Source organism: Rhinatrema bivittatum, chromosome 12 (genome assembly GCF_901001135.1).
Source record: "Rhinatrema bivittatum chromosome 12, aRhiBiv1.1, whole genome shotgun sequence".
In the NCBI taxonomy this organism is placed as follows: domain Eukaryota; kingdom Metazoa; phylum Chordata; class Amphibia; order Gymnophiona; family Rhinatrematidae; genus Rhinatrema; species Rhinatrema bivittatum.
Window position 1 is genome coordinate 51,995,780 of NC_042626.1, and position 15,896 is coordinate 52,011,675.

General features: G+C 46.6%; 2 protein-coding genes across 2 annotated transcripts in view; one reads left to right on the forward strand and one right to left on the reverse strand.

Moving 5' to 3' along the window:
• Positions 1-946: 946 nt before the first annotated feature.
• Positions 947-5,039, reverse strand: LOC115074582 (cytochrome c oxidase assembly factor 3 homolog, mitochondrial). Its single transcript, XM_029574164.1, has 2 exons — positions 4,768-5,039; positions 947-3,695 (listed from the first exon to the last, which is right to left on the reverse strand). Exons 1-2 carry the CDS (start codon positions 4,973-4,975, stop codon positions 3,592-3,594), a joined length of 312 nt encoding a protein of 103 aa, XP_029430024.1. The 5' UTR covers positions 4,976-5,039; the 3' UTR covers positions 947-3,591.
• Positions 5,040-5,129: 90 nt separating this feature from the next.
• The window catches only part of CNTD1 (cyclin N-terminal domain containing 1), a 37,875-nt gene continuing 27,108 nt past the window's right edge, over positions 5,130-15,896 (forward strand). Inside the window, exon 1 of the mRNA XM_029574163.1 lies at positions 5,130-5,812. Within this exon, the coding sequence (XP_029430023.1) occupies positions 5,638-5,812 (175 nt within the window). The 5' untranslated portion in view covers positions 5,130-5,637. The remainder of the gene's footprint in view (positions 5,813-15,896) is intronic.

Genomic DNA, 15,896 nt, shown 5'->3' on the forward strand with positions numbered 1-15,896 from the left:
TTGGAGAAGAGATGGCTGAGGAGAGTATGCTAGAGGTCTTTAAAATCATGAAAGGTCTAGAACAGGTAAATGTGAATTGGTTATTTACTCTTTTGGATAATAGAAGGACTAGAGGGCACTCCATGAAGTTAGCATGTAGCACATTTAAAAATAATCGGAGAAAATTCTTTTTTACTCAACACACAAAGCTCTGGAATTTGTTGCCAGGAGATGTGGTTAGTGCAGTTAGTGTAGCTGCGTTTAAAAAAGGTTTGGATAAGTTCTTGGAGGAGAAGTCCATTAACCGCTTTTAATCAAGTTGACTTAGGGAATAGCCATTGCTATTACTGGCATCAGTAGCATGGGATCTGCTTAGTGCTTGGGTAATTGTCAGGTACTTGTAGCTTGGATTGGCCACTGTTGGAAACAGGATGCTGGGCTTGATGGACCCTTAGTCTGACCCAGTATGGCAATTTATGTTCTTAGCCTAACGATTCTGCAGGCCATGCAGTGAAATCTTGCAATCTGTCAAACTTCTGCAGCTGGGATACATCCCTTCAGAACGGACAGGGATGACAGGGCAAGCTGGGTGGGCCAATGAGGCTTTCTGCCATCAGCTACCATGTTACATTTCTTTAGCCTTACAAAAAGATCTAGACTTCGCTGCTGTTGTGTTCCTTTGCTGGCAATTTTAGATTTTGGCAGACTAACACAGTCTGTTCTTTCTACATTCTGGAAACAAAAAATTGTAACAGAGGGTCAGACATAAATTAACACTAACTGCTGCTCAAGATAGGCAGAACTGCAAAGCAATCAAAAATAAAATGTACTTTCAAACCAAGGGAAACTTTTTTTACAGCTCAACTGGTAAGACTCCAGTATACCGCTCTGCTAATCTTCACTAGACCCATTCAAAGTCAATTATGCATATCATTAACAGATAATAAAAAATGAAATAACATTAAAGTTATCTCAATCAATTTTATTTCTTGGAGGCTTACATTTTTTTGAATGAGAATTCTGATTATCATGGCTACATTTATTATTGTAGAGAGCAAAATATTCAGATTCAGAGACTATAAATGATCTTAAATAATCACCTCCCACCCACAACATTCTGTTAAATTTCTCCTCTCCCACCTTTCATGCTTTTCAGATTTCACATGCATTGGAGTGACTTCTCACAGGGTTCAACTGGGCAGGACGGCAGCACTGTTCCCCTTCCAGATTTACTGATAGCGGTTAAGCATGAGCTTTCAAGAAAAACTTCCATGTCACCTCACAAAGCTAGAAGGGAACAGGAGGAGCTTAATGGTTTTAATTAACTACCAATTATTTAAGGATGCTGTGGACACCGCTGTCAACGGTTTCAACCAATGCCTAAGCAATCTCAATGCAGCAGCGCTGGTTAAACTTTCTCACCACCACTATGCCTGTCTCCTACTTTTATTTCAATCTCATATGAAAACCTCTTTTCTTTCCAATAAATATGTTTGCATTCTCTCAGGATTTAGAAATAAAAACACCTGCATATGTTTTTACGGTTATTTCCCATTAAAATATAACGCCTCCTTCACCAAGTCCATTCTGCAGCTCCACATGCATCGTAAGCTCTGAGTGGAAGGCCTTGATGCGGTTCAGATGAACAGCAGCCAGGCAGGAAGGAAGGTGGGTCTGGAGGGCAGTGCTTGGTGCTCTCCCCGAGTCCAATTGATTCATTCACCTGCCTATCTCTTTACAACATCGATAAAGAACTGTCATCCCCGCTTAGTCTTCTCTCTCTACTTTGCAGGCACAGCAAGTACTGCGGCTTTTAACACAGTCCTTTTAAAGGGCAAATGTCACTGGAGCGAAAATAAATCTGTCTTTGGAGAAATATTGTCAAGAATAAAGCAAAAGGAATGAAAAAAAACACCCCATTTATTAAAACACGTTAAACCACATGGTAAGGGCTGTTTTTTGACGCAGTACAGACTAAACGGCATTAAGCCTTTAGCGAATGCCATGTTGTTGTCAGTAGCATGCTTACGTTACTAGTGGCAGTGATGCATGTGTGTCTCTACTGTGGCAAAACATCAGCCCTCACGCCTTTTGTCACTCAGTGCTCATAAAGGACAGGATGCAGCCTGAACCGTCCGTCTGCAACCAAGAGAACGCACATTTCCTCCCCTGTGCTGGAGAGAAGACCCTTGCCCTTCCGCATGTGGGCCAAAGTACAATATTGGATCACCCAGCGCCATTTGAGGCCTTGGAGCAAGCAAGGCAGGAGCCAATAGGGATCACCATTGCATCAAAGACCTTTTCTGCAGGCTTGAGGGGGCCACGGGCTTGGAGCCATTTGACACCTCTCAGGGCAGCTCGGCCTGCAGCAACCTTGTCTGTATGCTGGGGGAGGGGAGGGGAGAGGAGAAAGTGCCATCTGAACATTAGAGGGCCTTGATGGCAGGAATTCAGATGTGCTACCAGCTATGGCAAAACCACTTTTAAATGGGGTATTAACCAAAGACTTAATAGATTTTAGTTAACAGCGTGATTTTAGCACAGGCTCCTTGAATAGGTCTCTCTGAAACCTGGCTTAGTGCTGCAGTGGGCTTACTGTCCAAAACATAATGTGCCTGTTTTGATACTGGCAAGAGGGGGAGAAAGAAAAAGTCTTTGAAAAACATCTGTTGGTAAGAAGGTGAAATAGCACAACAGAAAATGGCTGTGTGTCTGAAGAGACAAACCTGAAATCAGCGCATGTTTTTCCCTCTATAAAGCAAAGCAAACCAAAACAGGAACCAACCCACATTTCGGCTCAGGTATGCAAAGCCACTATATGTGTCTCTGGACAGAGAACTCTCTCCTAGGTTAGGACTTTTCACCTTCTTGATCACCATCATAGAGTACTGTCTTTGATAAAAGGTGAGTGCTAGTTCTCTCTATCATCAGCTTCTCTCCTGTCTTCACCCATGCTTCCTTTATTATTAATTCAACCCCTTTTCCTCATACCCAAGCTGAAACATCTGCTGGCTTTTCTTTCCTTGCAGTTTGAATTTACTCTACATAGTTTTTCAAAGCCCTGCTGTATTTCCACAGCCTCGTTTGGACTAGTTATGTCTGTTTACCTCTATAAACAGTGCAAAGTAACTTGTTCAGGCAAATATTCATTTATTTAGAAAACAATCAATGTTTCCGCCATGAAGGCATGTCTACTCATCTTAGAGAAACATAAAAACACAATGCATTTGTGTAAATGGCACCCACAAGAATAACAGATCACCAATCAGACCTGCAATGCACCAATAAAACTAAGAAAGTATCTTCCAGAATGAGATTTTCACCACTTTTCTTTTTCATGCTTTTTTGCATTCATTTGGGTATACAAAACATGATATCAGTGCAAGTCTAAATGCAGTGAGAAGGAACACGAAGAATCCAAGAAATGAATCTGACTGATCTGTGAGAGAACATAATTTTCATAATAAGTTGGCCAAGAACAAGCCAAAGGCACACCCACAGTCCCTTTGAGAGGCTGGATCGTTCTTAAGGGGAGGGAATCAGCTGACATTCAAGGCAGCACATTTTTCCACCCGTGTCTCTTAAGTACCAGTGACGTCTGTCATATCAGTTTCAATTTGCAGAAGTTTTACGAGCCACAGTGCGGGCAACTTTTGCTTCCTCTTCCAGTTCATCTAAGAACTTTTCCTGGGATACGGAATAAAAAGTGTAACTATCTGCAACAAAGAGTTAAGGAAATGGTTAATTGAGGGTCCCTTTTCCTAACTTGACCACAGGCACACTTTTTTTTTGTTTTTTAACTTTTAGTTCCTCCGTCACCACAATATTAAATAGGAGAATGTACAGAAAAGCAGTATTTTCTGCTTTTCTGTACACTTTTTTGGGCTGATCAGAAGTTAACGCCTGCTCTGGGCAGGCGTTAATTTCTGAGTGTAAAAATGTCCGGGTCAGCATTTGCATGTGATGAGCACTATCAGTTTTGCAAGGGGGGGGTTTGGACACAGATTTTGGATGCGCTATAGCATAAGGGGTTGTGGATTCACATCCTAAATGCGCATCCAACCATGGATTAAACAGTGCACTCCACTGAGCGCACTGTATTGCATCAACCCCATAGTGCTAACCCACTGCCATGCAAATCTAAAGAAGAAATCACTTGAGCTGGTGTACAAAACAAAACATAAAAACACTGCAAAACCAACCTATCGCCTATCGTACTGTTCATATTACTTTAAATATAAAAACAAACACACACCACAATTCTGACTTACTTTCCAGAGCTTTCAAGTCAAAGGCAGGGAGCACAGCACTGGAAAGCTAATCACTATTATGTTAGCCCAATAAAAAGACGTCACCTAGTTCTACTTACCGTGTGACCTTGAACCAGTCACTTATTCAAGTTCAAAACTAACTCTTCTGACGTAGAAACACTGCAGTCATGCAATTATCTTAATCGATGCTCTGCACATAGCGGACACAATATAAAAGGGGTGCCATATCACTCGGTCAACCGAACAAGCCGATCCAGTCATGATTTTGCCCCATTACACATGTAGATTAATAAATCCGATGGCTTTTTTGGTTTAGGGAAATAAAAATTATAAATCTAAGCATACAACGGGGCGGTACCAGACCTGGATCAGCCTGTTCGGTTAACCTGGAAAGCGACGGCAAGCCCCAGACATGTTATTATCAGTGACATCCATCAGGGTTCGGTCTGCTTCTCATTTACAAATATGAACCGTTGAAAAACTCCCACCGGGGGGTGAAAGTTGTCAGAAAGGATACAGATGCCCAGTACAACGGCTCCGATCGTCAGGCCCGTCAGCACATTCCGGCCCCGCAGCCTCCGCGCCACACCGCGCTGCCACTGCGCCGTCTCCGCCTGCCGCATGAATTCGCGCTGCTCCGGGCTCAGCCGCTCGCTAGCCGGGTCCACGCGCCTCGCGAAGCTGGCCGAGCTCTCGCGGCCACCCTGCACCGGCTTCTCCGCCATCTTCCACGACCGACCAGTCACTCGCCCGCTCCGCCGCCTCACACGTGACCGGAAGTGACGTCCTGTAGTCGCCAGCCATCTTTATTCAGGGCAAAAGGGAAAGCTTCCCTCATTTGGGCACGCAAAAAAAAAAAAAAAAAAATATCTGTGGAGGCCCTGAAGCGCCTCGCACCTCTCAGGGGGGTTACCTTGGTAACCGGAAAGTCGTTGTGGGGGCCGTTGGAAGGCCCATGAGCGCGTGCTCGGTCACATGGTGGTCGGCTCTGATAGCTTTGCGGTTCCGTTGCTGGCGGCCGTGATTTTGCATTGCGGCCAGGGTCGCGGCAGTGCTGTGTGCGGGGCAGCTTTGGCCTTTCCGCCTAAAGCAGAAGGAATTTGCTATCCGACCACATTCTTGGGTTTTTTTTTCCCCTCCCATGTATTTTGTGTTCCAACTTTGCTTTCCAGCACCCGCCCTTCTTAAGTGATAAACTACAACAAAAAGTTTCATTTGTAATATCACTAATAGTATTTTTATATTTGACAAAAATCAGGACTTTTGGTAGTGGGGGTGTTTAAAAGCAAAAACATTTTTGTCATAGGTTTTGATTTTTTTTCATGTATATTTTGTTTTAATATATATTTTTTTTTTTTGTTGCGAGTGGGGGAGGTTAATCGCCAAAATGAGCCAAATGAAGGAGGGGCAGCCTCTGGGCTGTATCAGGCCGAGTATGGTGTTTGGTGCGGTATCCTCCGACACCTTAGAAGATGTCCTCCTAGATTTGGCTATGGAAAATGAAAGGTCTCTCTCTGCCCTGTCGCAGCATGCAGGATGCTTTAAAGAGACCAGCATAGTAGGTGAGAGACGAGGTCCATAAAATAACCTGCCTTTTTTTTGCAATCCAGTTTACACCCAACCAAAATAACCCCCTTATGAAACCCAGTGCTGCAAAGTACAGGGCTGAGTACCTGTAAACCAGCATTTGTCTAGAGTTATTGCTTCTGGTGTTTCAGCTAGAAGGAAACACATCAGCAAATTCTATATTCTGATCAAATAACTATATTCTGATCAAATAACTAACCCCATCCATCCCTTCATTCCTGGATTAATCTTGAAATTTTTTAACCTATCGGAAATAGATGCTTAGAGGCAACAGCTGTTAAACTGCTTTTATTAAATGCTACAAAATAATATAATAAGGATTGAGGGAGAGAGACTGGCAAAGTACTACAGGCAGCACCAGTATCAAATGATTTCACTGATAATATGATTATGATACAGGATTTTATACTTGTACATTTTCAACCCCTAAAATAGGTTATATAATTATCAACATTTCTAGGATTGGTTTTCTACTATAAATAATATGAATGGCCATTTGTAGATTCATTCTCACTCTGTATATAAATTAATCCTTGCTTTGTTGTGGGGCCACATAGCAAGCGTGATCATTTCATGATCAAATTTAAACTAATGGGAAGGGGGATAATAAGTAAATTTGCAGCTCTAACAAACTTTCAAAAGGGAAACTTTGATAAAATAAGGAAAATAGAAAAAAACTGAAAGGTGCAGCTGCAAAGGTTAAAAGTGTTCAGCAGGCATGGCCATTGTTTAAAATACAATCCTAGAGGCACAGTCCATATATGTATTCCACACAGCAAAACGATTACCATCATGGTTAAAAGGTGAGGTGAAAGAGGCTATTTTAGCCAAAAAAACATCCTTCAAAAATTGGAAGGATCCATCTGAAGAAAATAGGATAAAACATAAGCATTGTCAAGTTAAGTGTAAACATTGATAAGAGAGGCGAAAAGAGAATTCGAAATGAAGTTGGCCATAGAGGCAAAACTCATAATAAAAACTTTTTAAAAATATATCTGAAGCAAGAAACCTGTGAGGGAGTCGGTTGGACCATTGGATGACCAAGGGGTTAAAGGGGTTCTTAGGGAAGATTAGGCCATTGCAGAAAGGCTAAATGAATTCTTCCCTGTACGTACCTGGATCAGTCCAGACAGTGGGTTATGTCCCCAATCCAGCAGATGGAGTCAGCACAAGCTTTGAGGGGGCGTATCCATATATCCTACTACTCCCTCTGCTGGAGTTCAGTATCTTCTGACTCCAGCAGATGCGAGTAGGGGAATCAGGCTTCCCCTCCTTTTCCTTTTTCTTCACTTTCTTGCTTGATTATGGCTTGTTGTCTTTTTCTGTGGATCAAGTTTGTATCAAGTTTGTATTAAGTTTAAGAAAAAAAAAAAGGCAGAGTTCTTTCAACTTCTGGGGAGTGGCTTATCTTCCTTATCTCTTCTCTGCGGCCTTGCTGTTTATTTCTCGTTGCAGCCAGGGGTAAGTTTGTTTTTCCTTTGTAGTTTTTTCCTTCACAGATCTGCCCCCGGTGCCCGCGAAAGCCGGTGGAGCCGGCCTCTTCGCTCTTTACTCCCTCACCCGCGGCCATTTTACAGCTCCTCATGGGCTGCTGAGCCATTTAGGGAAAGATGTCTGGGGCGGGTCGTGTGGCCGGGAAGGCCCCCCCGCAGCACCCTCCTCTATTTTCGGACAGCGGGCAGTGCGGGCCGACCGGGCCCCCCCCGCAGCGGCGCTTTTGTGCGCGTGGCCCCCCCCCCCCCCCCCGTGGCTTTTTCTTTTCTCCTACAGCGATCCCGATGCCGTGGCCGTCCCGCTGTGCGGCCTGCGGAGACCCGGGGTCCCGGATTTCCCGGGAGGACATCTGTGCACGATGCCTTCCCGGGGGGGAAGGTACCTCACAGTCCCTGACTGATTTCTCTTTTTTGCCCGGGCGGCGCGGGCCGGCCACTCCGCCATTTTTGGCGGGAACGGCGGCCATTTTACATTCTGAGCGCCCTGAGGGGCAGGCCACGAGGGGGAACGGATCCCTGGAGGCCACGAGGGAGAACGGATCCCTGGAGGACTCTACCAGCGGGGGTGTTCCCCCGATTTTGGTGCAGGAACCAAGCACCCAGGGCCAGGGAGCAGGAACCATGCCGCCCCCGAAGCGCACCCGAGCAGGCCGGGGTTCTCTCCGGAGTTTATCCTGCTCATGCATACCGCTTATCTGCAGGGGCTAGAAGCACCTGTGGGACCCCCCCCCCTCCTAAGATCCCTCGGATGTCGCCCTCGACGCCGGCCCCCCCCAACCCTCCGGGAGTGGGGGCCTCCCGCCTTCCTACCCGGGTCCGATCCACGCCCGCGGCAGTGGGGGCGGTGCCAGACCCAGCGGGACATGGACTTGACCTCCCGGACGGGGGACAAGGGGACGGCACGCAGGAGGGGGATGATCCGCGTACCCTACGCCTCTTCCAGAGGGAAGAGCTGGACGACCTCATCCCGCAGATCATCCAAGAATTAGATTTGGACCCGCCTGCCCCAGTAGCTCCCGCTGTCGTCACTTCTTCAAGGAAGGGAGATCCTGTCCTGGCGGCACTCCGGCCGAGGGCTCGGGCTTTTCCCATTCATGACTCGTTTTTACAACTTCTCACCAGGGAATGGGACACCCCGGAGGCCTCCCTGAAGAGCAGCCGGGCTATGGAAAAGCTGTACCCGCTCCCCGAAGATTTTCTGGACCTCATCAAGGTCCCAAAGGTGGACTCCGCAGTGTCGGCGGTCACGAAGAGGACGACTATCCCAGCGACGGGAGGTGCGGCGTTGCGGGACACACAGGATCGTAAGTTGGAAGTTTTCCTTAAGCGGGTTTTCGAGGTCTCCGCTCTGGGTATGCGGGCGGTGATGTGCAGTTCGCTTGCCCAGCGGGCTAGTCTCCTTTGGGTGCAACAACTCCTCACGTCTCAGAACCTGCCGTCCGATGAGGCTGCCCAGGCAGATCGGCTAGAAGCCGCAGTGGCGTATGGGGCGGACGCCTCGTACGACCTTTTTCGGGTCCTCGCAAGATCCATGGTTTCGGTAGTGGCAGCACGACGACTACTGTGGCTACGCAATTGGGCGGCTGATACGTCCTCTAAGTCGAGTCTGGGCTCTCTTCCCTTCAGGGGCAAGTTCCTCTTCGGGGAGGATTTGGACCAGATCATCAAGTCCCTGGGGGAGAATGCTGTTCATCGGCTGCTGGAGGATAAGTTTCGACCATCCAGAGCGTTTTCTTCTTCTCGGACCAGAGCCAGAGCGCAACGGCGCTACAGGGGATACAGACAGGCGGGCTCCCGGTCATCCGCCCCCAGGTCTCAGCCCTGGTCGCGCTCCTTTCGCGGGCATCGGCCCGCACGCACTACTCCCGGAACCGGGAACCCCTATACCAAGTCTTCACAATGATGCCGGTCTCGCCCACTCCCCTGTCCCCAGGATTGGGGGCAGACTAACGTATTTCTACGCGGAGTGGGCACGGATCACCTCGGACCAGTGGGTCCTGGATACCGTAAAACACGGCTACGCATTGGAATTTGTCCGCCCCCCGCAGGGAAGGTTCATCTTTTCCCCCTGTGGCTCGGACCTCAAGAGAGGACGGGCCACTATTCCATCTATTTCGTCGTACCAAAGAAGGACGGTTCCTTCCGGCCTATCCTAGACCTCAAGGAAGTCGTCAAATCCCTTCGAGTCATTCGGTTCCGCATGGAAACGCTCCGGTCAGTGATTGCAGCGGTGCATCGGGGGGAGTTCCTCGCCTCCCTGGACTTAACGGAGGCCTACCTGCACATTCCCATTCGCCTGGACCACCACCGTTTCCTTCGTTTCAAAATTCTGGACCAGCATTTTTAGTTCACGGCTCTCCCGTTCGGATTGGCGCCGGCGCCGCGCACCTTCACCAAGATCATGGTAGTCGTGGCGGCAGCTCTCCGGAAGGAGGGCATCCTGGTTCATCCTTATCTGGACGATTGGCTCCTCCGGGCGAAGTCATTCGATCATGGACGCTCAGCGGTGACTTGAGTAGTACGGTTTCTACATTCCCTGGGATGGGTAGTGAACTTCTCCAAGAGCTCCCTCATGCCCTCGCAACGCTTGGGTTTTTTTTGGGGGTGACCTTCGACACCCTACTGGGCAAAGTTTTTCTGCGCCAGGACAAAGCTCAATCCTTGCGGGATCACACACGACGGTTCTCTGCGTTACCAGAGCCCACCTCCTGGGACTACCTGCAACTCCTGGGAGTGATGGGGTCCACCATCGACCTTGTACCTTGGGCTTTCGCGCACCTCAGGACCTTACAGTGGGCGCTCCTCTCCCGTTGGAAACCAATATCGCAGGACTACCAGATGATTCTCCCGCTCCCGCAGAATGCCAGGGACAGTCTGGGCTGGTGGTTGGATCCGCCGAACCTGGCCCATGGCGTGTCCCTCGATCTGCCAAATTGGGTGGTGGTGACCACCGATGCCATTCTAGCAGGCTGGAGTGCAGTCTGCGATCGAAGCGCCACGCAGGGGACGTGGTCCACGGTGGAGGCGAAGTGGTCAATCAACCGTCTGGAAACCAGAGCGGTCCGGCTAGCTCTGCGACATTTCCTCCCGCTTCTTCGGAACCGGGAAGTCAGAATCCTATCGGACAACGCTACCACCGTGGCCTACATCAACCGACAAGAAGGCACGCGCAGCCCGCAGGTCGCGCTCGAGGCGGCGCTGCTGATGCAATGGGCGGAGCGTCATCTCGTCCGGCTAGCGGCCTCGCACATCGCTGGTGTGGACAACGTCCAGGCGGACTTCCTCAGTCGTCAACTGTTGGACCCCGGAGAGTGGTCTCTCTCCGACAAAGCGATGCAACTTCTCGTCCATCGGTGGGGGGCTCCCCACTTGGATCTGATGGCGTCCGCTCTCAACGCCAAGGCTCCACGCTTCTTCAGTCGCCGGAGAGAGCGCGGCGCGGAGGGAGTGGATGCCCTGGTCCTCCCGTGGCTGCCACATCTTCTGCTCTACGCTTTTCCACCATGGCCCCTGGTGGGCAGGATGCTCCGCAGAATAGAAGGCCATCAGGGGACCGTGGTTTTCGTCGCCCCAGAATGGCCCAGGCGACCCTGGTTTGCGGACCTGCTACAGCTGGTGATCGACGGGCCAATCAGGCTGGGGCACCTCCCCCAGCTCCTACATCAGGGCCTGGTATTTTTCGAGCAGGCAGAACTCTTCTGTCTTGCGGCCTGGCTTTTGAGAGGCGCCACCTCCGGCGTCAGGGCTACCCGGAGGTGGTAGTATCCACGCTATTGCGGGCACGAAAGACATCGACGTCGGCGACCTGTGTTTGAGCTGTGGTGTACCAGCCAGGCCACGAGACCCGCTAAGGCTTCTCTACCTCAGATCCTTCAGTTTCTACAGGCGGGGGTGGAAAAAGGGCTCGCCTATAATTCACTACGGGTTCAGGTGGCCGCCCTTGGTTCGCTGTTGAGCGATGGGGGCTCTCATCTACAGTATCCTGACATTGCTCATTTTCTCAAGGGTGTCAAGCATATGCGTCCTCTGTTACGGGACCCTTGTCCCTCCTGGAGTCTTAACCTTGTGCTTCGCTCTCTGTCGGGACCACCGTTCGAGCCGCTGCGCAGCTCAACGATAAAGGATCTCACTCTCAAGACTGTATTTCTTGTGGCCATCTGTTCCGCTCGACGCATCTCGGAGCTGCAGGCTCTGTCGTGTAGAGAGCCCTATCTCCGTTTCTCAGACTCTGGAGTTTCGCTTCGCACCGTTCCCTCCTTCCTTCCGAAGGTGGTTTCTGCATTCCATGTGAACCAGACGGTGGAGTTGCCGTCCTTCTCTTCCTCAGAGCCGAAGTCTCTCTGTCTCTTGAATGTCAAGCGCACTCTGCGCCTCTATCTGGAGGCTACAAATGAGTTCCGGACCTCTGACTATCTCTTCGTACTCTGGGCCGGTCCCAAGCAGGGGTCTCAGGCCTCGAAGACTACCATTGCCAGTTGGCTGAAGGCCGGCATTGCTGCTTCCTACATTGGGGCGGGGCGGACTACCCCACCCGGAATCGTAGCGCATTCTACACGTTCTCAGGCGGCTTCCTGGGCGGAGGTTCGCTCGGTATCCTCGCAGGAAATTTGTAGGGCAGCCACCTGGAAATCGTTACACACGTTCTCGAGGCACTATCATCTGCACCTCGCCTCTTCGGTCTCTGGACACTTTGGCGAGCAGGTTCTCCGAGCAGACCTCGCAGGACCCCACCCGATTTAGGGAAGCTTGGGTACATCCCACTGTCTGGACTGATCCAGGTACGTACAGGGAAAAGAAAATTATTACTTACCTGCTAATTTTCGTTCCTGTAGTACCATGGATCAGTCCAGACGCCCACCGCGTTTGGGGTCTTGATCCTGCTCAGCTCTGCGCTACTTCTTGCTCGCAGTGTTCTGTGTCTTCACAGTTGTTTCTTTTCGCTGTTTTTCACAGCTCCCTACAAGTTGGTAGGATGTTTGCAGTTACTTGTTGCGGTTACAATTGTTTTCATTATCTGTTTCCACAAACTTGATCCTTCGGGGGTTTCTACTCGGGCTTTGATATACTCGATACTGAACTCCAGCAGAGGGAGTAGTAGGATATATGGATACGCCCCCTCAAAGCTTGTGCTGACTCCATCTGCTGGATTGGGGACATAACCCACTGTCTGGACTGATCCATGGTACTACAGGAACGAAAATTAGCAGGTAAGTAATAATTTTCTTTTTGCTTCCGTGTTTACTAATGAGGATGTTGGGGAGATACCAGTTCTGGAGATGGTTTTCAGGGCTGATGAGTCAGATGAACTGAACGAAGTCACTGTGAACCTGGAAGATGTAGTAGGCCAGATTGACAAACTAAAGAGTAGGAAATCACCTGGACCGGATGGGTATGCATCCTAGGGTACTGAAGGAACTCAAAAATGAAATTTCTGATCTATTAGTTAAAATTTGTAACCTATTATTAAAATCATCCATTGTACCTGAAGACTGGAGGGTGGCCAATGTAACCCCAATATTTAAAAAAGGCTCCAGGGGCGACCCGGGTAACTATAGACCAGTGAGCCTGACTTCAGTGCCAGGAAAGATAATGGAAACTGTTCTCAAGATCAAATCGTAGAGCATATAGAAAGACATTGTTTAATGGAACACAGTCAACATGGATTTACCCAAGGGAAGTTTTGCCTAAATCTTCATTTTTTTGAAGGGGTTAATAAACATGGATAAAGGTGAACCGGTAGATGTAGTATATTTGGATTTTCAGAAGGTGTTTGACAAAGTCCCTCATGAGAGGCTTCTAAGAAAACTAAAAAGTCATGGGATAGGAGACGATGTCTTTTCGTGGATTACAAACTGGTTAAAAGACAGGAAACAGAGAGTAGGATTAAATGGTCAGTTTTTTCAGTGGAAAAGGGTAAACAGTGGAGTGCCTCAGGGATCTATACTTGGACCGGTACTTTTCAATATATATATATATATATATATATATATATATATATATATATTTATATTTATATTTATTTATTTTATTTATTTTTTTTATTTATTTATTAATTAGTAAATAAACCATATCGGATCGGTTTACATAAAACAAGGGTATAACAGAAGCAATAAATAAAAGTAATTAACAAGAAAAGAGAATAAGATAAAGTTACATTTAACAAGGAGTAAAAAACTTGGGAAGCTTAAGAGCTGGAAGGAAGTTAAAGGCCAAAAAATAATTAAAGAAGCATAGTCCAAAAGGAATTTGGATTAATGCAAAAGATGCTTTATTCAGTAGGTGCCAGAGTTCTTCGTTTGAATGGATGTAGGACTTTAATCTTCTACGTCCAAGTGAGGAAAAAGAAGACTAAGATCATATATATATATATATATATATATATATATATATATATATATATATATATGATCTGGAAAGGAATACGATGAGTGAGGTTATCAAATTTGCGGATGATACAAAATTATTCAGAATAGTTAAATCACAAACGGTTTGTGATACATTACAGTAGGACCTTGCAAGACTGGAAGATTGGGCATCCAAATGGCAGATGCAATTTAATGTGGACGAGTGCAAGGTGTTGCATATAGGGAAAAATAACCCTTGCTGTAGTTACACGATGTTAGGTTCCATATTAGGAGCTACCACTCAGGAAAAAGATCTAGGTATCATAGTGGATAATACTTTAATATCGTCGGCTCAGTGTGCTGCAGTAGTCGAGCAAACAATGTTAGGAATTATTAGGAAGGGAATGGTTAATAAAACGGAAAATGTCATAATGCCTCTATATCCCTCCATGGTAAGACCTCACCTTGAATTCTGTGTACAATTCTGGTTGCCGCATCTTAAAAAAGATATAGTTGCGATGGAGAAGGTACAGAGAAGGGCAACCAAAATGATAAAAGGGGATGAAATAGCTCTCCTATGAGGAAATGCTGAAGAGGTTAGGGCTGTTCAGCTTGAAGAGATGGCTGAGGGGGGATATGATAGAGGTCTTTAAGATCATGAGAGGTCTTGAACAAGTAGAATCGGTTATTTACACTTTCGAATAATACAAGGACATGGGGGCATTCCATGAAGTTAGCAAGTAGCACACTTAAGACTAATCGGAGAAAATTCTTTTTCACTCAACGCACAGTAAAGCTCTGGAATTTGTTGCCAGAGGATGTGGTTAGTGCAGTTAGTGTAGATGGGTTCAAAAAAGGTTTGGATAAGTTCTTGGAGGAGAAGTCCATTAACGGCTATTAATCAAGTTTACTTAGGGAATAGCCACTGCTATTAACTGCATCAGTAGCATGGGATCTTCTTAGTGTTTGGGTAATTGCCAGGTTCTTGTGGCCTGGTTTGGCCTCTGTTGGAAACAGGATGCTGGGCTTGATGGACCCTTGATCTGACCCAGCATGGCAATTTCTTATGTTCGTAAATGTTATCTCAGGGCTTGCTACTAGCTGCAGAGCTTTGTGTTCATTCTAACTATGCTTCTGTAACCCATGGTCCAGTACTTTCTGTTAATACAGCATTTCTATCTAGCCTCTCTCCTGTGGTATGTCTAATAAAACTAAAGCAAAAGTATCATGTTGGTTTTGTTAGTAATTATAAAGCTACTTATGATCAAAAATAAAATATAAAAAAACTTAGTAGAAGAATAATGACTTGTGTGAATGTCAAAAAGTATTTCATTGCCTCTTCACATCTTAAGTCATGCTTGTGATAAGCACCACATCATCCTGGTAGTAATTAATGCTGGATGAAGTATGTGTGGATTAAATTTTGCAGTCTGATCCAGGATCAAGCTTGAATACAAGAAAAGGCTGATCCCCCCTCTAATGCTGCAGTAGTTAAAAAGGAACCGGGTGCAGAACCTGGTTATCTCATCATGAACCAAATTCTGGAGTAATTTATTTAAAAATACAGTAGGATATGTGTGAAAACAATATAAAAAAAGATTGGAATTATGAGTGGCCATTCCTCATCAAATTTCAAATATGCATAGTTGAAAAAATAAATACTATAAAACATAAAAATCTATAAAAATGTTGCTTTGATTGCATTTTTACTTGCCAATAGATTTGAGCTCAATAGTCAATAACATGACAATTAGGGGCTAGGCTTAGACAGAAATTGTGGAAGATACAGGATTGCACAAACAGGTTGGAGACAGGCCTGTGTTTTAGGCTGATACTCGCATTCACAGACTTCATGCATGCTTTTGACTAGGTAGAAGTGTTTTGTCAAATTAATTATAAATTATGAAAGGTAAAGAATTTCACATGAACAAGACTTTTAAAAAGTAACCCCATATTTTTGGAAGAGGTCAATACGGGGTCCACAACCATAACAAATAATGCATTCTGGATTAAGATGAATTAAGAGCCCTGCAGAGCTTTCTTTTCTCCAAGAAGACAGCCACTCACTAATGTCCTCCAGAGTTTTGAGCATGAAGACAAGGGAATTGCTGAAAAAAAGACATTTGTATCCTAAACAAAAGCAAATGACAAACATTTCTAGGAGCTGAGTTAAAAAATGTTAGCTGTGCTAATAATGCCAGCCAGGTGGCAGCCCAATCCCA